The sequence below is a fragment of the Epinephelus fuscoguttatus genome, linkage group LG22 (assembly GCF_011397635.1).
Source record: "Epinephelus fuscoguttatus linkage group LG22, E.fuscoguttatus.final_Chr_v1".
In the NCBI taxonomy this organism is placed as follows: Eukaryota; Metazoa; Chordata; class Actinopteri; order Perciformes; family Serranidae; genus Epinephelus; species Epinephelus fuscoguttatus.
The window spans coordinates 10723845-10746235 of NC_064773.1; the positions used below are offsets into that span (position 1 = coordinate 10723845).

The 22391-nt window shown below is 43.4% G+C and overlaps 1 protein-coding gene across 8 annotated transcripts in view; it reads left to right on the forward strand.

Annotated features, from left to right (window-relative positions):
• The window catches only part of magi2a (membrane associated guanylate kinase, WW and PDZ domain containing 2a), a 396740-nt gene that overhangs the window by 92303 nt on the left and 282046 nt on the right, over positions 1-22391 (forward strand). For 7 of the 8 annotated variants that reach the window (XM_049566794.1, XM_049566795.1, XM_049566796.1 and 4 more), the window contains exon 2: positions 21219-21335. In XM_049566794.1, coding sequence (XP_049422751.1) covers positions 21219-21335 — 117 coding nt within the window. Of the gene's footprint in view, positions 1-19277; positions 19741-21218; positions 21336-22391 lie in introns of those variants that run through there. The other variant, XM_049566798.1, reaches the window with a different exon arrangement.

Below are 22391 nucleotides of genomic sequence, written 5' to 3' on the forward strand. Positions count from 1 at the left end.
ATATTTCATCGACATTTCCCCTCTGAGCCTCACATTGTCACAGTTCATTAAAACATAATTGAAAAGGAATATTCAACAGCTCACTTTGCACATGCACCACTTTACCCCATTACACTTGCTAAAGAAACATTTACATAGAATATCGTCTCAGCTCTGTTTGCTCTCAGAAAGCCACATATGCCGGCGTACGCTGCCGCCGTACCGTTTCCCATAATTCATCTCTGCCAGCGCAAATAAACATTGCAGGGAATGTGGGATATGCAAAGTGTGATTCAGCAGCAACATTTTTAATCTTTCTTCCATCAGCTTCTATTACCAGCGCTGCCGAGCTCAGCAGAGCGGAGCGCTCCTGGGCTCTGATTGGGTTAGTTCAATTAAATTGGCCCCAGCAAGGTGTAATGAGAGCTGTGCTGTAACAGTGACAATGCGTAGGAGTGAGCCCGGTGGCGGCCATTATGGCTCGGCTATTAGCTAGCAACCCATTGATTATAAATAAGCCCCGGTTTCCTGCAACTGTGTCGGAGTTGCACTAACTCAGCCATCACTCAGTTCAATCAGACTCTTGACATCAGTGGTCAAGCTTCAGTGAGATGGTAATGAAGTGCACCTCAGACGAGGCCATGTGTTTGGTTCTTGTTGGGAAATAAAGTCTGCAAGGGTGAAGTCATTCATAATTATTTTAAGCGATACTGTGTGTGGGCTATCTCCTCCTCCTCCCTTCCTTCAAGGTCTGAAACATTAATAGTTTTATATGAAAATCAGATGAAAAAGTGCATTTTATAAGTGACAAGAGCCATGTTTTAACTATGTTAACATTACATTAGTAAAGGCTTCCAGTGTGTTATTAACTTGGGTCTCATTTTCATAGCTTTGACCCATGATTCCTGACAGTATATGTGTGTTAACATGGACATAAATAACCTGTTTATGAGGCTTATCCCAGTGATGATCATAGTCGGGATATGGTGTCAACATGACCACAGCGAAGTCGGATCATTCATATTCCCTACATACAAGAAACAATACTAGCACTCTATTTTTGCAGGCGCTGTGTCGTTCACAAAAACAAATGCAAACAAACAAACTTTCGCTTAGGGATAGACCGATATGGATTTTTTTTAGGGCCGATGCCGATACCGATTTTTTTCCATCACCCTTAGCCGATGACTGATTATGGACTGCTGATTTTCTTGAGCCGATATTTGGGGCTGATACTGCTTTTGCTCCCTCAATTTACATCAAAAAAATGACACAATGATAACAAATATTACAGGTCTCAAGTTTAAAATAAGAAACATTTATTGAAGAGTAAAAAATACTAAAACAAGATGGAAAGTTGAGGTAGAACAGGTAGAATATTATTATTATTATTATTATTATTATACATTCAAATGAAAAAGAGTTCAGTGCTCATTAAATCTTTCAGTAATGTCTTTATAAAATAAACAAATATTTAAGATGAAGCATAAATAAAACAACAACTACTGTACACAGTAGGATTCGCTGCATGTGCACTGCAGGGTCTTCCGGCAACACAGAGCTGCCTGTGGATGCCTGTCTGTAAATCATGCCAGGGAAAAATAAATCCGCGAACCCACACGCGTATCGGCCGATGCCGATACAAGTAAAAAACTCAAATATCGGCCCGATATATCGGCCGGCCGATGTATCGGTCTATCCTTACTTTCGCTCTGTTTCTGTCTCTCAACCACACATACACTACTTAGTCATTCACCTAAAGTTAAGTCCAGTTCAGACCAAAGATTCGCAACGAAACAAGTTGACACAGGCAACTACCTGCAATGCGCCATTCTGCAACATTCTAAAAACCTGCCAGTTTACACCAATGCAACTAGATGAGATGGTGTATCATCTCTATGCAACAAGTCTCTGTACGTCTGTTCTGATTTGCAGCTTTATCAGACTTATTTAGTGGCTGAATATAATTTGTAGCTTCTTAAAATATGGATGACTACAGTGATAGTGAGCCATTACTCTGTCAATGGCGAATTTAGTGCGTATCAAGTTGATGTTAATTTGGTGAGTTGGCCAAATGTCGAAAATTTTTTGATTGGCTGGTGTCTAGTTAAAGTAACAGTGTCTTAGATATGGGGGATTTAGTGGCATCTAGCAGTGAGGATTGCAGATTTTAACCAGCTGAAACTTCTCCCTCAGTGTTCATTGTTCAGGAGGTTTTAATCGGGAGCCTAATTCTGCGTCTTTCTGTCCAAAACAAACAGACCTGGTGATTTAAATCGATACAAATACTCAATCAAGCAGTTTCACGTTACAAATCAGTGTCTCTTCTACACTGTCTGTCTTGTCGGAGACACACTGCTAGCCCAGTGCTTTCCTTTGTTCTCTAATAACCTAAGGTCCGGGCATACTGTAGTTTTTACCAGGAGCCAAGTTATCCACAGAGGTCCCTTCATCTGCAAAACAAACAGACCTGGGGTCACATTTAAAAACGTTGCATACACACAAAACGAGGCCTGAAAGAGGCGGACGCCAATTCCCACATAAAAGCTGTGATCTATAAAAAGAGACGTGATGGGAGAAACTTTGACCCATGATTAAGAGCACTTTGGAGACAGGACATTGGCGAAACAGGTGGTGAGGTGGAAGCCTGGTGGTTGTTGAATTTTTTTTTTTTGCGCACGCCATTTTTTGCTTTTGTCTGTATGTACATTTTAAGTATTGAACCTAAGTATTTTTAAAAAGTAATATTAAAAATCAGTGTTTTCTGATGCTGCTTGTCGTGGAGGAGCTGCTAACTACGTTTGCCGATGCAAACGCAAATGGCCCTTTACAGAGCCAATGTTTGGTTTGTTGTTCTAAGCTACTGTAGAAACATGGCGGTACAACGTGGCACACAACGTGGACGAGGACCCGCTCCCTATGTGGATATAAATGGCTCATTCGAAGGTAACAAAAACACAATTACTCTTATTTTCAAGTGATTATACACCAAAGAAAACATACTTATTATATGAATTCCATTTCTGCTGATACATCCACCTAAATCCTACACACTTTACACACATACACACTTTAATATGCTCTCTGCATGTCTGATGGTAAAAATGTTTTCCGCAAGAAAGAGAGAAGTAGCACATTGTGTTATTTTTGTTATTTAATTATCCTGTTAAAAAAACAAGCTGAATTAGAAGTTGATTTTTCTTTAACTGACAAATGCATAATTTATCCAAAAAGAAAATTAATTCTGCTGAGCACAAATTATTTTTTATTCACCATGTGGACAGCCATTACAAGCCTGTAGTTTATTTATATGCAGTCACTGCAGTACAAATCACAGTTGCAATATTGGTTGGAAAAATCGCAATTAGATAATCTCCTAACATTGTCAAAAGCCCCACTGCACTCTCTCCTTTATGGATTTTTTCAGAGCTCAGTCGAGCTAAATGGCTCTATCCTGGGATCCCGCCGATTACTGGATGCAGACTCTGCTTTTAAATAAAAGCCCAATTAAGAAACTAAATATTGATCTTTGTTGGACTGTTCCCTCCTGCCTCTGTGCTCCTCTCTCAGGGAGAAAAAACCTCTAGTCGACCATGTCATCTTCTCTTTGTCTGGTTTATTTCTTCGCCTCTTGCATGTCTCAGTTTTATTCTCCTGCCTCCTCAGCACTAATCATCACTTCTCTGAGCTCCAGGAGTTCAGCTCAGGGATCCAAATTGTCTTTGATTCGTCAGGAGACATAGTTATTAATATAAATATAGTAAACTACTATAGATGCTCAGGGTGTTACGGTTGAAGGGGTTTGAAATCTACGTGTGATGTCTTTGTTCTGAGGAAAATCGACAAACCCAGATACAGAAAGCGGGAGCACATGAAGTTAATTATAACACTGTGCGAGATTCACTTCACCAGGTCTCTAAGTCTTAATATTGTTGTCAAGGCAACCAAATTGTTAAGCACTGAGTTTGTGGCCCTTTTACCACTCTGTCCACTTCATGTGCCTGAACGCCTCGAGTCTCTCAGCGGGGACGAATCTCTTTGTATCTTCAAACTGTGAAACCGTCGCAGCGTTGCAGGGAAATGACATGTTTTTGAGGTGGCGGTTTGACAGGAGATGGCGAGGGGTGGATCCTCGTCATGTTAAGCGAGGGGAGTTTTCCTCCTGACTGAGCTGCTGGCACAGTGACATTAGCATGTTGGATGCACCATTCCACCAGTCGACCAAGGTGAGGCTATTTCACACTCTCTTGGACTTCAAAGCTGCTATATGGGAGCAGCTTCGATGTGCTCGCTCTGTTGGCAGTGTATCCCTGCTTTTGATTCCTCACTGGAAGTGCACACCCATGGCAGTTCGCTTCTCCCTTTTGAAATCACCTTATCTTTATTGGCTTTCTTATTCCTCTTTAACTCCCAATGCCCTCTTCTTACGAGTCCTACCCCGCTCCTCTCCTTAGTACCGAGTCACACCAGAAATTTATTTGTGCATCTTTATGAAATAGATGTTACAAGAAGCTTTGTGACACAGTGGCTACCTTTGGGTTGTACAGTGGCTACTGATAATTGTGGCTACTTTTGCTTGTGGCAAAATGGATGCAAAGAAGCTCAATTGCTTCTCATTTTATTTATTCATTTAACCTTTACTGAACCAGGAAGTCCTGCTGAGATTGAAAATCTCTTTTAGAAGAGAGACCTGGCTGAGGTAGCAGCCAAAAAATACATTTAAAATGCAACATACAAAAATCCACAATACAACAAATACTATTCAAACATAGCGGCCTCTCAAGAAAAACAAGCACATGTCTCTATCACCACATTCTTTATAATGCCCTTAAATTCACTAATGGATATAAGTGTTTCTAATTTTAGGTCTTTTTAAAGATTGCTCAATGTCCATGGTGCAGAGCTGGAGAACGCAGGTTTTCCCATACTTGTTAAAACCCAGGGTACATTAAAAAGCAACCACTTGGAGGAGCATAGCTGCTAATTACCAGAGGTAGGGTTAGATAAGACTGAATAGTGCCTCACAGCTAATGTGCTCGCCTTTCAGTATGGTCAAGACTCTTAATAGACAAGATCCCGCACAATGCTCTTGCTCAGCAGCACATTTATTGGCTATACTAACATTTTGGTCCCTCTAAACCTTTGTAAAGAGTATTTAAAAAGAAGACGTACTCATGATGAAGGCCCAGAGAGAGTGAAATGTTATATAGTATGGCCAATAAATTGTGCTGCTGTGCATCTGAGATAGCTGGATGTGCAAATATCTTACTTTTAAAAAAGTTCTTTCATGATTGCAATTAGTTAGCGATTTGTAATAAATGTTGCTCCAACTGAACTTTCAAGTCATGGACACCTAAGAAAGTAGCTCATCGGTGCAAAATAGGAGGTGCTTGAAACTTGGCAGCGTAGAGATCGTCTTGCCACCAGACAATCAGAGATCTCCGCCTTCTGATAGTCTGGGGACACTCCTTTCTAAAGTGTGTTTAACACACCGGCGAAAACGGCCGGCAACAAAGCAACGCCTCTTGCATTTTTGAAAAGGACACGCCCTCCCGGAAATATGCGCTCCCCCTTTTCTCGTCTGCAAGGAAACAAACACACAGAGAGCTTGAAAATGGATGCCGAGAGATTTAACTCCGCTTTATCAAACGAGTGCTCAGTCCACAAGATTGTGGAAACGAAGGACTTACAGCGACTTGAGCCATTTTGTACCGCTGCACGTGTTTCTAGTCGGACTATGTTTACGAGCACAAGAGTTCAGCGAGCCACCGAAGGACCGCCCTGTGGATTTACTATTGGTTCTGCAACGTAGGGAGTTTTTTTAAACTCTGAAATTGTATCCGCCCATCTAAACACAAAATCAGGGAGAAAGACATCAGTCTTTAGTTAAGCAAAGCGTCTAAAGACTGACTTGTGAGTCTAGCGTAGAGACGACTGGCAGTATTTGTTATTGAGTTACAGTAGCTGGCAAGCTAACTGTTAATACGCTAGCCAGCTGGGAACATGCTGGTACCATAGACTGTAGAAAAATAATAAATGTAGCCACCCTGATGTGGAGTGCCGTTTTGAAGTTGGAGATTGTGACCACCACCATCTTGCATTTTGGAGCCAGAAGTGGCCATGTTTGGATGAGGGGGTGAAGCTTACCCTAATGCTAACTGCTAGCTTGGTTAGCGCAGGGCATTTACAGCTATGGTTAGCTGTGATAATGCTAATTCTATTTTCTCCAGCAAAAAACAGACTTAAAACCATTAAAACAAAATGTACCGGAAAAACAGAATATCAGTCCAACCAAATGCTAAACAAGACTATTTTAGACAACCAAAATGTTGTAATTAACTTTATTTAACTGAAAACACACTCAAATAGAGACAGATACAGCAATTTGATGTTAAAATGGGGGTTCCAGTTTGGAAACATGTTTATTTCTGCTGTAAAGTTGGGCATATAAACATGGAGGTCTGTGAGGATTGACTTGCTCTTGGGGCCAGCCTCAAGTGGTCATTAGAGGAACTGCAGTTTTTCACACTCTCATATTGGTTTCGTCTTTCAGCTTTGGCTGGTTCAAGTCAGTCACAATAGTTCTGTTGTTGTCACAGAGCAAGCTAGTTGCCAATAGGATAATAAGTTTAAACAATGTGATCGAGACACGCACAGTATTTACTCACTCTCTCTTGTGCTGAGACAAGCAGTCTACCAGTGTCAGACATGCACGTATATGATGACAGGACTTTGATAAACCTGTCTGTGCTGCCAATCTAAACCCATTCCCTCTGTCTGTATCCGTCAAACAAAGCCCTCCCAGTTGGTCCTTGAAATTGCTGACACTCCAAATGAATAAATAGATAACCCCATTTGAGGATTATCACGTTTCCTCTACAAATATAGAAACAATGAAAAGGGGAGAAGAGAGAAAAATAGCCTGAAATAGGAGAATGTGAAAGGAGATGGGACGGAAATGAAAGAGAATAGCATAGATGATTTAAAGGGACGAGACAGGAGAGACAAGTTAGGTGACTATCATTACACAGCCGTGTTCAAACAGTGACTGGCTTTGGAGTTTGGCTTTATTTGATCCATTATTGGCTGGTCATGCAGCAATAGAAAGTGAGGCAGCTACAATAAAAGCTTGGGTAGGAGGGATGGTGAAGTTATGACGGGCAGATCCAGAAACAGTTAGTTAATGGAGGCAAACTAAAAGTCAAAGACTGTAACTGAGGAGGTTTTAATTATCCTCATGCTATTTTTCACTCTTATTATATCATCTTCATTTCCTGGTTTGGGTGTTGGTTTTTGAGCAAGAAAAAAGGAGGGGGGTGAGAGATAACATTGTGTATTTAAGTTGTCCTTCACTGTAGGCTACTGTTTGCATTGCTTTTTGGGAGTTTAGCCTGGAAATCCAGACCCAAATCTAGAAAGATTCAGGGTCTGGCTATGAGTAATGCAAATGGCCCAGCTCGAGGGGCGGCACCAAGCATGCATTCGAAAATATCACTGCACGCAATTGGATAACACTACGACCAATCAGAACAATACATGGGGTGACGTATCCAGAGCTTAGCTTAGCTTAGCTAACTGGTAGATTAGACTCTTGCTGTATCCGGTTGGTCGGCAAAACAGCAAAAACGTCCTTCTTGCAAAGAAAAGATTCGAGCGCTGTCTTCTGTTCCTCTTTTAGAGAAAAAGCCAAGTCTAACTCGTTCATTGTAGCAGCCAAAGCCGTTTCAAACAACTGGTGTTCATCCGTAGCCATCTTGCAATGTTTACTGACTGATTCCGGACTTCGTTGTCGCAGCGCTGTCGTCATCTGTTTAGCTCGCCTCTGGCCCGCCTATATCAGATACACCGATGTCATTGGTGCAGCTCGGCTCCAACGGCATGGGTAATGAGCATCGTTACTGATTGCCAGAGTGACTCGCTGAGTAAATTCAAATTGGGCTCTAGCGAGAACTGGATTTCCAGGGTAGGAGTTCTCTGTACTGCTCTGTTGATTGAACGGACTGTGCTCCATTGACTCTAATGCAGTCATTTCAGATTTCCTTCATTTTCAGGCTGGTTTTGTGGATTTGGAGCTAAATGTTGTGCCTGGGGCACGTCGTGTATTAATGATACTTGTTACCTGGAGAGGTTGGAAAAAGATATACGTTTCTTCCCTGTTCCAAAACCAAAATCAAACCCTGAAAAGTGTAGGGTTAGCTAGCTAGCTACTGAAGATATAGCCTACTGAATGTATACACATGCTGCTTTTGCTTTTTAATGATTGTAACAGTGAAAAAAAGGCCGACCCTGCTGTACAGGAACCAGTGAAGGGAAGCAGGGAAACAAAAGATAGTTAGAAGCTAAAGCCGAACTATAGGCTACAGATCACAGTGTAAAAATGAACCACCACATCACGGCTGATCGCCACACAAGACAATGAATATAAAGGGAAACTTTGCTGATATTCAACCAGTTGTGTGGCATCGCAGTGTGTGCAGATGTTTGACCCTCTGGAGTAGGGGTCGACAGATAATTGGCCTGGCCGATCATCGGGGCCGACATTCTGAATTTTTAGGGTTATCAGTATCTGTGATTTTTTTCCACCGATATGCCGATATATAGTTTTGTTTTCCTTAGCTGCGTTGTTTCACCCCTGGCGTGCTTCTCACTGACTGCACGTACCACTCTGGGCTCTCAAAAGCAAACTCAAGACCTAGAGTTCTCAGAATGAATATATGCTTAATTGCATTTTAATGTAGTGCTTTGTCAGTGGTTTTTTTTTTTTTTTTTTTAAATTCAGTGTCAACTATGATTTTTACAGCAGACATATATCGGTTGTACATATCAGCTATCGGTATCTCTGTTTCATAATAACCGGTATCGGCATTGGCTCTGAAAAAAACATATCGGTCCCTACTCTAGAGATCCCTGCATGTCAGAAAATATCTTGGCATCAGGATGTCACGGTATTACAGAATTTATATTACTATCAATCAGAATGACCCTTGAAGGAATGAAAACAGAAGGGTTATTTTTGGTTTAGCGGACGTTTTTTACTATAACTGAGACTTGAAACCATTTTGTAAATGGGTGTTTATGTAAAAAGTCTCCCCAAGTAACTCAAATAAAGAGGAGATTATTTTTTCCCAATATCATTGATAAGCAAATGTGCAAGGTACGATATCACGGTATACCTTGAAACCGGTATATTGCTGCAACCCTATACACCACCCTCAACAAAGGATTGAATGTAGGTGTCGTTTTACGGGAGACGTTTTAATACTACTTGGTACTGGGTTATTTTGGTTGATACCTTGAAGAAATCAAGTGCTGATACTCAGCCCTATCTCTTGTTCAAAAGAGGAGTGAAAATGTGTAAAGATAACGTGAGGATTTAAATTGGAACCCAAGGGAAGCAGGTTAGGACTCATAGCTATCATTTAAGGTGCAACAGGGGCATAAGTTTGCACAATGGTGAAGGAAATAATAGTTGTAGAGAAGATTCAGTGGCAAGAATAGGCAGCTAGGTGTGCAGAGACCGTCTCCTAGAAGGATTCATGTCAGGTGCAACATTAAATTCACTTCCCTAAATCTCACCCCATGAGCTCTTTGAGTTCAGGCTTCTCTTCCAGGTGTTGAACAAGCCTTTCTCAAGGGTGATATACCTGGAAGACATAACCAAGCGCTGAAGTACTAAACAGTAGCAGCCAGTGGCTTTTAGCTTAAACTGCCACTCAGGCCAGAGTGGGCAGCCAAATTTAGTTCTGAGTTTGGGCATGGGGGTAGAATTCAGAGGTTTAAACAGAGCTTAGCACTGGGGCAGAGAATGGTTTTACCTGTTTGATGGGTCCGTTGATTTATAACGGCACAGCCTGATGTCCGCCGTGGAGGCCAATGACGGGTCAAGACATGATTTAACGTTAATGCACAGCTACTGTAGGAGTTCTCACCCAACCTTTGGCACATATCACAGCGTGTATTGATGAATACCACGCAGTGTGGATTGATGTTGTTCAAGCATCCACGCTTGAGCACAGAAAACTGTATTGAGCTTTAATACTCTACAGCTTTCCTATGGGCCATTTCACACACACACAACACATATGGCCTCATGCAGTGCTATCCAATTCCAGTATTAGTATTACTACTGTCTTTGCCACTTCACACAGTCTCCAGCCTTGAGCGTTCACTCATTAAATCCTCAGTAGGCGGATCGTCAGCGCTCATCCGCTTCTGTGCTTGTATGCAAATCACAGCTGGTGCTCGCCCAATAGCGTACATGTATGCATGCAGATTAGTTTGCTCAGTGGAGGTAGAGCACCTTGTGTGATCGCTTGCTTTTATGCAAAGGCAGGTTCAGATGGAGTTCAGCCAACATCCAAATAGAGATGTGACGACATGCTAAAACCTGCATTAAACTTGATGACGGTGCCCTGATAGTCCTCTCCGCCCACATGTTCACTGTATGTACAGTAGGTGTGACGAAGATGACATCAGATCAGTCTGCAGAAATAAGTTTTTGTGCAGGGTAGCCTCAGAAAGTGGGATTGAATTGGTCCTGTTCCAAATAGCAAATCTGCACACAGATCGCCTTTTGATAGGTATAAATGGAGCCATATGTGTGTGAATGTAAGGCAGGTTCAGAGATGTCAGGTACCAGTCTGCTCTCCCAGGCTGTTCCCCATCAATCAACTGCTTAGCGCGGCCACAGGAAGGCACGGCAGCACATGAAGGACATATTCCATTTCGTGCTCCGGCAGCACTCTCCGTGTCCTGCTCCCGGGCTAAAATGGACCAGGCCTCCCCTACCAGGAGACAGATTCTGTACATCAGAAACACACACAGGCAGGCAGCTGGTGGGCTGAGTGGATTTCCGTGGCTATGGGTGAACTGGGGATGGTCAGCATAAAGCAACAGAAGGAGGGTACGCTACATAATCACCTGTGGGACTTTGAGAGTTTGAGAGAGTGTGTGGGTGTGTGTTTCAGGCTGGTGTCCTGTAATTTCAGGAAATGAGCGCAATTTCTTAAAAGGAAATTTTTTTTTTTTTTTTTCTGTGTAAAAAGGTCAAAGCACAAGTAGAAACAGATGCTGTAGTGGAAGGGTTTGGTTAACAGGTGTATACATTTGCTTTCAACTCTGATGACTGGGTTTATTTTACAAAATATCAAGGTTACTTGGGGTTTTCCTTTTTTCAGCAACACGTTCTTTCAATTAATAAAATACAATTATTGTCTAGGCCCTCTAGAGCGACATGTTTGTGTTTTCAGATCTGACACCAGCAGGGCAATATTGCAGTTTCTGGAGTTTTAACCTAGAGCTTATTTTCCCATGTTTTTGTGTCCAAGTCCAGTGTCTAAGTTGAATGGGATGACAGAGGAGATACCCACACACCAATGTAACTGGGCTGGACAGCCACGAAAAGGTCCACAGGCCGAGATCAATGCAAAAAATAGTCAATTTATTGAGGACATCCGTGCACAAAAAGACCTTTTGACCCATCCACTCACCCCACGTCTGCTTTTGCTCCAAAGGCACAACAGACATATTTTCTACGGCATTGGCTTCCCTTCAATCCCACATATGAGAAGCTATAAACAAGCCACTTGAAACTTGCTTGGCCTGTGTACTCCATTACATGGAGCTCCGGTCTGATTTTATTTTTTACATTGATTGGAAATCTTGTAAAACCAACATTATTGTCTTTTAACAAATATATATAATTTGTAGAAATGTACACTCCATCAATAGAACCTAGTTTGTCTCACCTAAAACCTAAAGAAAAGTCAAGTGCCGATACATGCTGTTGTTACATAAACCGTGTGTGTGTGTGTGTGTGTGTGTGTGTGTGTGTGTGTGTGTGTGTGTGTGTGTGTGTGTGTGTGTGAGTGCGTGTGTGTGTGTGTGTGTGTGAGTGCGTGTCAACCCATCTGAAAGCCAGTTGGTGTTTATGTATTCCAGCGCTCTCACCACAGAGTTGGCATCATACATGTTCATTGAGGACTAATCAACAGAGCGCAGTGTGTGTCTGGTGAAACTGGCAAGCATTTTAAGCCCATCCTGATCTTTTAATTAGTCTGATTATCCAAACAGCTGTCTGCTGCCGCTCCCTCTGACTTAAACGCACACACACACACACACACACTCACACACATAAACACAGTGTGATAATGCTACATATGTGACTGCCGCCGGGTGCCCTCAGAGCAGGGTGTGATAAATATTGTCAGCGCGACTCTGATGACGGCGCTCCGAGCTCTGACTTACTGTCAGCGCTCCCTCCATGCTGGATTTTTCTCGGTGGAGTAGATTGTTTTCAGACCTCTGCGGGAGACTTTAAAGACTCAACTGTCGCAGTGCTGCTGAAGTTTTTGTTTAAGGGGTAGTGTGTGTTTTATATGCGCATGTGATGTGTGTTGTCCATCATGGTGACCTTGTGGGCTTGAGTCAGCTTTCAGCACAGACCTCTGAGCTTTCTGTACCTGCAGGAATTTACTGCTCTGAATCCTGCTGTATTTGAGTCATGATTCACTGGTTGGTCATTTGGTTCAAGAATAATATTTGTTATTGATTTAGATTTTAATACTGTTTTTTTGACTGTGTTAATGTATATTAATTGAACTGTTATGTTTGTAAGAGCATCCTCATTCTTCTACACACTGAAAAGAACAGTTATGTTTGTTTCTAATGAGAGACAGTGATTTATTCAGCTGTAACACAGGAAAATAAGATCTCTGTTGTACTGAAACCAGAAATTGGAAAGTACTATTTTGCTCGATTATTATAATTATTCACGAGCCAGTCCACAACGCCAGGTATCAACACGCCTGGCGCCCTGCCCGTGCCTGCCACCTGTCACACAATGTACTGTCCCTGCGAATGATGGGCCCACAGGGCAATGGTTCCGTGTTATTTATTCAGCCTGGTGTCCCCATTGCGAGCGAGGTACTCTAAGTCCAAATATTCCATTCTTCTTGAAGGTCTTCAAGGTCTTCTTGAATTAGTCTGCCCCCTCCCCTGGCACCTCTTTGCCTTTGGAGACCCTACCGGGAGCTGTTGGCCCCAAGCAACACAGCTCCCAGGATCTTGGCGACACGCAAACCCCTCCACCACGTTAAGGTGGTGATTCTTGGAGGAGTATAGGCTAAGGAACTTCTACATCAGGAAGGAGCTCGGAGTAGAGCCGCTGCTCCTTTATGTCGAAAGGTGCCAGTTGAGGTGGTTCGGGCATCTGATCAGGATGCCTCTTGGGCGCCTCCTGTTAGAGGTGTTCCAGACACATCCCACTGGTAGATAACCCAGAACACGCTGGAGGGATTACATATCTCATCTGCCCTGGAAACACGTTGGGGTCCCCCAGGAGGCTGGAAAGCATTGCTGGGGAGAGGGGCGTCTGGGGTGCTTTGCTCGGCCTGCTGCCCCCACAACTCGGTCCTGGATAAGCGGCTGAAAATGGATGGATGGATGGATGGATGGATGGATGGATGATTATTTTTTTGGTATAATTTTAAATAGTTTCTACCTCACATTTCAGTCTCAGTAGAAATAGCAGCACTCATGTAGTAGCTGTAATTGTTGCAGCAGTGGTATCTGCAAACAAAGGGCAATAAACCATGTATAATTCACCACACATGCAAACACAGTGTACACTGATAAAAGTGAATGAACAGGAAGAGCATAGGCCATCTGTTCAGACCTGCAGACTCTTTTAAAGTCCCTGTAGGATTTAAGGGGTATCTATTTGCAGAGATCATATATAATATTTATAGTAGTCACTGAGTCAGAGTCTGTTTAGAGGGCTGAAAAGGGCCAAGTGAGAAAAACCCTAAATCCCACACACTGGACCTTTAAGATTCAGCGCTGCTCCATCTCAGTCAGGGCTCTAACTTGAGGACGTCCTACCGTCCCATGGATGGAAAAAAATGTAGCCCCTTTTCACACACACACTTTTAACTGGATTGTGCCAATGTGAGAGCTGTTATAGCCCCGGGCTAACAACTCACTTAGCCTGGGGCTAAGTGCAGTGTGAAAAGGGCTTCTCTCTCTCTCTCTGTCTCTTTGTCACTGGAGCGCTAGACAGGTGGCCCTCTCACATGCCCGCACAGGCACACACACCGTGTTTACAAATGTGGAAAAAATGGCAACATAAAGGTTACAGATTTGAGATAGAAGTTTTAACATAAAAACAAATCTAAAAAAAAATAAAAAATCTTAGTAATTAGAATTGCTTTTATGCCTCCGTGCCGACGACAGCCATGACAGTTTTCAGTCCGTCTCATTCTCGCGAACGCAATATCTCAGGGACACCTAAAAGGATTTGCTTCAGATTTGACACAACCGTCCACTTGGCCTCAAGGATATAGTGTTCACAGCTCCACCTTTTAGTACCAGATCTGTGTGCTAGGTACCCCAACAGGGAGGGGACCAAAAATGGGGACGGTACGGAACGGTTCGATTGGTACCATCCACAACTTTTCGGAAACAGAAAAACGTACCGAACCAAACTGAATCGTACTGTATAGCTCGGTGGAAATGGGACTTAAGTGAAGGCAGCATGTTTCTCACTGGGAATTATCCGCTGGAGTCATAGATGTCAGTACAATGATAACTTACATTTCTCCAATAAATACCTTTCGACAAAAGGTCTCTACTATAAATAATGTGCAAGTCAGGACAGATGAAGATGGTAACTGCAACTTGAGTGGGTGGTCAAGGTACTGGACTTTTAATTAGGGAAATGATTTTATTGTAGACAAACATCAACGTCATTCTATAATTGGGAGGGCCAGCATTGTATTTCGGACAGTCTGGGACAGTGATGACAGAAGTCAAGTCAGAGCCCTGATCTCAGCTCCATCTGTCTCACTCACTGAGGAGATTTGCTCCTTTTGTGAGCTCCACTAGTTTAAGCCAGAGTCGGAGGCAGAGTAGCACCTCTATCCCCTGGAGGAACCAGCTGCTCTCTTGTTTTTTGACTCTCCACAGGCTGTTCTCTCCTCTCCCGGCCTCCCAGGGGAATTACATGACACCTGCTGAGCTTAGATGTTGGATTCTCTTCCTCTACATAGCAACAGTGATTCTCATCCTCCAATCTGTTAGGAAACAGATATCATGTGGCTCTTAACATGATTCCCAAACTGCAGCGATGAACCGTCTCATGTTGTGGGGCTAAATGCATGAATTGTTCATACCTATTGGATTGTTCGGCTGATTGGCTCATGCACCAGTGAGTGGAATTTCCTGAGGTACTGTCAGTCTGCAGCCTCTGTGGTTTCTTTTTTCTTCTTTACCTCATCCTCTCCCCTCAACGCTCCCCCTGTCACTCACCTTTCCCCATCGGCACCGTCACATATCAGTGGTGTCACGATAGCGCCGCTGTCAGAGCTGCGAGAACTGATGAGGGACAACCTCGAGAGAAAGACGAGAGAGAGGACATCACATCTGTTTAAATGACCTCCTTCACCCTCACACACCTCACTGACTCCAGACCAGTGGAGCCGCTGCCACAGTTGGACTATCTTGCACTGATGTATGTGCTCACACACACACACAATCTATTTTTAGATACATGGCCAAATATTGAGCCATATTGAGGGAGAGCTGCAGTCACCAATGTGTGCTCTAACTGCTGCTCAGCGCCAGTGAAAAGAGCCTCATTCTGACGTACTGAAGCTCAGCTCCTCTGATGGTTGACGCTGAATGGATCAGATTTATTTGGGACCAAACAAAGAGCGCTCTGACGCTCGCGAGGCTATAAAGATTCAGGTTCATGAGATTTATTCAGACAGTGAAATGACACGCGAAGTGTAAGATGGGCAGATTTTTGACAGGGAAGGGAAGCAGAACTGGTGATGCTCGTCGATCAAACATGCCAGTTAAATCCAAAATATGGAGAAGCCTATCAAGTTCACAGTCAGTATAGCAGGGAAGTCTTCTGTCTATAACTCTGGCAGTTTGGGGAAAGTTTGACTTGCATTTTCATTTGTACAGCAGAAATTGGATGTATTTCATGGCCTTCATGCTGTGATTTGTGTGGATAAAATTCAACTTTATCACGTTTTAACAAAAATGTGATTAATTTACCTGATACCTTTTAAGATATTGACCAAAATAACCCAGTAGTATTGAAACTTTTACAATCAAACTATACTTGCTTTCGATTCTTTTTGCACCGGGGGTCTGATCCTGTACCATCCCGACAGCAAACTTTCTGTTGCTGCCGTCTCAGAAGTCACCCTCCGAAATGTCATTTTAACATCTGCCTGGTTAGCACGAACTAACAGCAGCAGTGACTGACATCCAACATCGAGCCGTTAAACATTCCCAACAGAATCACACCAACTCTGAAATGGCTTTACTCTGGCCCATTACCCCTTAATAATCGTTAGGTAACATTAGCCTGTCTTCAGCGCGGAGCTCACACTCCTGCAGCAGCAGCCACAACTATTACTCTGTGGCGAGGTTAAGTTGAGTGCAGTGTAGTCGCAGACTTGGCAGTTCAGTGTGCCAAGATGCCACCAAACATTGTATGGCTACACACCATTCATTTCACATTATGGGTGTCAAATGAAGTACTCTGTTCGTATCACTATCATTTCAAGGGTACTTGTATGGTAATTATTTTGACAAAGTCCCAGCCCTACACGTGTGGGATGTGGGAGGCGGGGGTGAAAGCGCTTTTTTGGGGTTTTCACTTTGGGAATGACAGGTTTGAGTCATTCACTGAGGCTCCATCTTCTCAATGAGCTTCTGTAGTTTGAAAATTAGCTAACTACTGCATTTGTTTTACGAAATTGTGTAACTTGAAAATCTTCATCTTCGAGTAGATGGAAAATGTTGCACTGGGCTTTGGGAAAGTTGTGATGGGAATTATTTTTTAACATTTTATACACGAAATTAAAGAGGCTTTATGTGAAATTCAGAGCTTATGAGTTGTCTGGACACTGGTCTCAACATGGAGGTGGCTGAGCAGGCAGCTTGTAGCTAACAGTGCTAGTTCCATTCCAACGGCAACAATGCTGACAAAGCTAATGGTGCTAACCAGGGGTGACCAGAGGGTGGGCACTATGTTTCTGTGGCAACACCATCCTGATATCAGCGGTAACCACCGAATGAGCGCATTGCCAGTCCGCTCACATTCTCAGCTTGTCAAATACCACCACTTTGTCAGTGATTTCAGCGTCAAACACCGACGCAAAAAGGCGTCTTTTGCGGAGGTATGATTTGCAGCTGATAACAACGTTACCTTATACTTATACAACCTACAAGTCTGCTTAACTGAGGCCTCGTTCGTGGACATTTTTTGTGCCATCTAGTCATAGTAAGACCACAATACACTAATCTATGATAGAACAAGATGGCTGCCATCTCTTCCAAGTCAGTCTGCAGGTCCAAAACCTGATCACATTTTATGGTTTATTTATGATTAAGAACATTAGTAGCATGATATGCAAACAAATGTTACAAATTTTAGCAACGGTAACAAGTACTCGTTTGAAGACATCGGGACTTTATTATCATGTCGTTTGAAGACATCGGGACTTTATTATCGTGTCGTTTGAAGACATTGGGACTTTATTAGCATTAACAGTGTTTAGTTTAGTTTTTTAGTACTTATCAGGTCCTACTAATCCCAGATAGCAAGGAGAAAAAAAAGTCTGGGTCTTGGGAGGATTTAAGGAGCTAGAAAGCCGCTTTGGGGTGGGAGCAAGGGGAGGTGGATGGGTCTGACAAACCCTGGACTTTAACCTGGAGAGCCTTTTTTCGGCTCCCGTGTGATTTTTTTTTTTTCTAAACCTAACCACATGCTTTTGTTGCACAAAGAAATAAACATACATTTTAAGGTGTTTTACCGACGTTGTACGTTTATTTTTAAACACCATATGCATCTAACGAGCAAAAACTGTAAATTTCCTGTGAAAATGTAAGTGTATTCTGAAAAGACATAATGCATGTAAAAGGCATGCAAATTTTCATTGACAAGCCGTCTCAGAATGCCAATTACCAACTCAAGAGGATACCTAGCGCATTATAAGTAGACCTGAAAGTCCACTGATCAAGTGGCGATATTTGAGGAGCTGGGATGAGAACATGTCAGCAGTGCAGAGCGGCGGCAAGTAGCTAGTCAATGAAATACACACATGTACTAACATTTATGTATGACTAGACCAGCTCACCACAACAAAAAACAGAGAAGCTCAGATTACAACACACAGTGTGACTTCATTCTCTGCTCAGGACGCCATTACTCCACCTTATCTTTACTTAGCAAACAGTGGTTTGCTGCTATATTATTGTTCTGAATGTCACATACAACTACTTTAATCAATTAAAAGAAAAAAATCTCACATAATGACAATTACCATTTGTTGCAACCTGACTTTATGTACTGTATACATGGTATGGGGTCAATTATACAGCAGTAACGTGTAACAAAGTCAAATGTACATTTGTAATATTAAGTATTATAATGGCTCTCGTAGTAATTTCCATGTTTTAGTGCCGTTAAACTGTTTATAAGTTCATTTATCAGCTTAAACTCATGGTACAATATGCTAACGTATTCCTTGTGTAGGGGCTCGAGTTATATGGTCGTAATTGACGGAGGATTTTGTTTTTACCTCTTGCTGTGAGGAATAAATGGAGATCGTCTCCAAAGATATGCGCGGCCTGGGCCTCTTCACATCAACACATCACAGATATCACTAGAGTCCATCGGTTACACATATATATGACAAAACACAGACATCTCAAAGGACATATTTTATTTGCAAATGGAAGTCAAAAGTCTGCACGCTCTTTTATATTTCCTGTTTTTATTGCTCTGATATTACGCCCATAAAGAGTGACATTGTTCAGATCCATTTGGATGTAGTAGCCACAAAAGCCAAGCTGCATTTGCGGGCTTGCAAATGTGTGTACTGCACATAAATATAGAAAAATATATATCATTACTGAAGGAAAAGGAGACGAGGAGAGGGAGATAAATGGAACGACAGCATGACCAGAATGTGCAAAAATTCTGCAATGCAGACGAGCCACCAGAAGCCAGCGGTTTCTAAACACAGAGTAAACAAGCAACAACCTAATTAGCAGGAATGCTCGTCTGTGGGAGTAAGAAAGACAGCAGTGTGTCGGGCTGAAGCATAATGTTTAGTTTCACCACGTGGTTGTTGACGGCGGAGGAAGGTCAGAGCCGGGCCATGTGGATGCTATAAGCTGAGAGGGGCGTGTGATGTGGCAGGGGACGGCTCCTAATCTGACCGAGGCATATAAAGCAGATGTAGTGCCCCATGTTGCAGATGGGGGGCATTGTAGGACCTGAGAATCTGGAGAGATCCAAGAGAGGAGGAAAAAAAGGGATCTGGGTGAGATTGGTCCCCACCGCCAGAGCTTCCAACGGTTGCTCTCCCTCACTCGCAGCAACACACACACACACTTGCCCTCCTCTTTCCCGCTCTCTCTCACACACACACACACTCTCTCATCGCTTCTCAGTCACTCATTCTCCGGCGCTCTCCTGTTTCATCTCTCCACCGTGGAGCGCACAGAGAGGGGATTCGTTTTCCCGAGCTGACTGACTGGCTGGCAGCGGCTTGATTATTGGGGGCAAACAGAGACAGAGTTGGGGACCTGAGGGACAGGACAGCAAAAGGAAGGGGAGTCCAGAGGGAGAGGTCCAACGTGAGATTTTCCTCCAGCGGAGATTATTTGCATCACAAAACCTGTGGAAAAGAGGACTCTGACACTATACTGGCTGCACAACCGCTGTCCACACAAGAGGTGCCATTTAGCGTGTTAATATGTGTGTGTGTGTGTGTGTGTGTGTGTGTGTGTGTGTGTGTGTGCGTGTGTTCACCTTTTCAGGATGCAGATTCGTCGCCTCGGCTTCTTTTCTCATGTAAATCTAAAACCGGCCGCTCTCCACGTCTTTGACAGAGACGGAGCCGGTGTCTGTGATTCAGGTTTGCATGATGATAACGCGGCGCTCTGTGAATTAGTTCAGCTCTGGTAGATCAGTGCATGTCGGTGTGTGTACGTGTATGAGATCACACGACAGAAGAACCCCCCAGAATGACAGAAAACTTCCAAACTGGGCTGTTTTCGAACCCTTCATCATATCCATGACAGTCTCACCCACCTTCCATCTGAGTGATCTGACTCTGGATTGCATGTGTGTTAATGCTGCAGCTGTCTGCACATGTGTGATGTTGACATGTATGCTCCTCAGCTTATCATGCTTAGATGACAGTGCCTCAGGATCGGGGGGGGGGGGGCTAAATGCTGTGTGGCACCGTGCCAAGTTGCTGCCTAAAAGAGGATGCTGAAGGTTATGTCTCTCCAGCCTGTGCACCCACTCCGTCTGTCTCTCTTTACTTCTATGCAGAGGAGTAACAACAATGACAAGTGTGTTGGTTAAAGCGGCACCGTGAGGAATCCCTTAAGTAACGTCAGTCGAGCCCCCCCCCCCCTTCCTCTCATCCGTCCTGTCCTGCCTCCATTTGATATGTGATTATATGAGTGTGAGGCAGAGTAGACAGATGGAGTATATGTTGGGGAAAGGGGGGGGGTGGAGTTCTTGTTTTAGCTCGCTCCCCCCTTTCTACTCCCCCATGGGATTTGCCCTTGCCTTCCATCTCTCCTACCTCCATTTCTCTGTCGCTCCCTCCATCACTTCCTTTTTTTTTATCTTCTGTCCTGCTGAGCCAGCGAGATTTACTGGTTTAAAGTGAAAGTCCGTCCACAGAACTGGGACGGGGACAAATGGGAGTAAAGACAGCCCCCCCGGGGGGTGATTTATATGTAGACATTTCTCCACACGTGTTTGGCCACCGCTCCAATTAACACCTCCACCAATCCACGGCTGCACTTGACAGATGCTGAATCCGAGCGAGGGCAGAGTGTGTTCATTAGTGTCGGCTGTGTTTGTTTGTCGGGGATTTAGCGAATTCAAATTGTTTGCTGTGGTTTTTTCAGCTGATTTCTGGGTCATTTTTTGTCGCCGCAGTGTTTTCGGCTCCCTCTGCTCTGCTGTTGAAGTTTTGAAAATTGCACAAACAACAGAGCGAGTCGAGCAATTTATTTCTGGATATTTCCCAAACACATCCAGCTGTCCCCGTTTCTGATCAAGGGCTGAGTAGGTTATTTTTCTTCCAACCATTTCTTTACTGCCAGAGCGAGAAACAGCCTTTGGGTGTCAGAGTGATTGATTTGACGGAGGAGGTTTTGATTCTGATTCCCGTCTCTTTTGTTTCCTCCAGGGGGCGTGATCGACAAGGACCTGCGCCACTACCTCAACCTGCGCTTCCAGAAAGGCTCGGTGGACCACGAGCTGCAGCAGATCATCCGGGACAACCTCTACCTCCGCACCGTCCCCTGTGAGTTACCTTGCTCTCACCCTACCTTCCTTCATACCCTTGTCTCCTCCAGTGGGAAGCCTTTTCTCCCTCTCGAGGCTCCATCTCGTAGAGTGTCAGAATTGAGCTTTATTGTTATGTCAGTGGATACGGTGCATACTTGACACAGCTGACAACCAGAACTCGAGGACCAGTCACTCACTTGTTTATTTTACTGTACGAGAAGCCCTAAAACTCTGAATCATGGGAGGTTTGATGATAGGCAAACTCAGTCTGCCCTGTTTGATACGGCCAAAGAGCGCCAGAACAAGCAGCTGAGTGGACATTTGAGTTAAGATGGTTTTAGAGGTTCCAAAGCTCATGGATGGACCCTCAAACTCACCATACTACAACATTTTTGTGTCAAATTATGACAAACTTATTGAGGCAGAGTAAAGCTCATAGATACTGGTTGGTTTCTTGAGCGTCAGGGGAAATATTTCAGGCTATGTTTGCTTCTCAAATCAGATCTTTAAAACAGACTGTTCAGGTGTTTGCAAGTGCTCAGGTTGGATTTGTGTGTCCAGACACCACCAACCTATCTGCATGGGTTGCTGTGGCAACGATGTAGGCGTCAAGTAATTACTACACTGGTGAACGTGGCTTCCTAACAGGGGAGCATGAGAAATGGAGGTCTCTAAACCATACGCTTTTCAAGTCACACTGTGCAGAACTCCTCCGTCGTACCAGACAAATTAAAGTAGAGCTGGGTGATATGACCTCAAATCAACATCACAAGTAATTGAACATTTTACCTCGATAATAATTACTGAAGGGGTTTTTTTTGTTGTTGGTTTTTGCCCTCATAGTTCACTGACAAGGTTTGTACTGTAAATCTGCTCAACTGTTGAAGCTGGGATAATTTTTTAATGAAAGAGTGCATATCTTTGTGATTTTAAAATAATTGAAGGAAACACACAGATGAACAGTTTATGGTTATTTATTGAAAATTTCGATATTTTGAATATTGTGTAGCCTTTGTAAATGTTTGTGTTATCGAGAGCTGCTTTGTGGAGGCACTTGTTGCCGGGCGCTTTC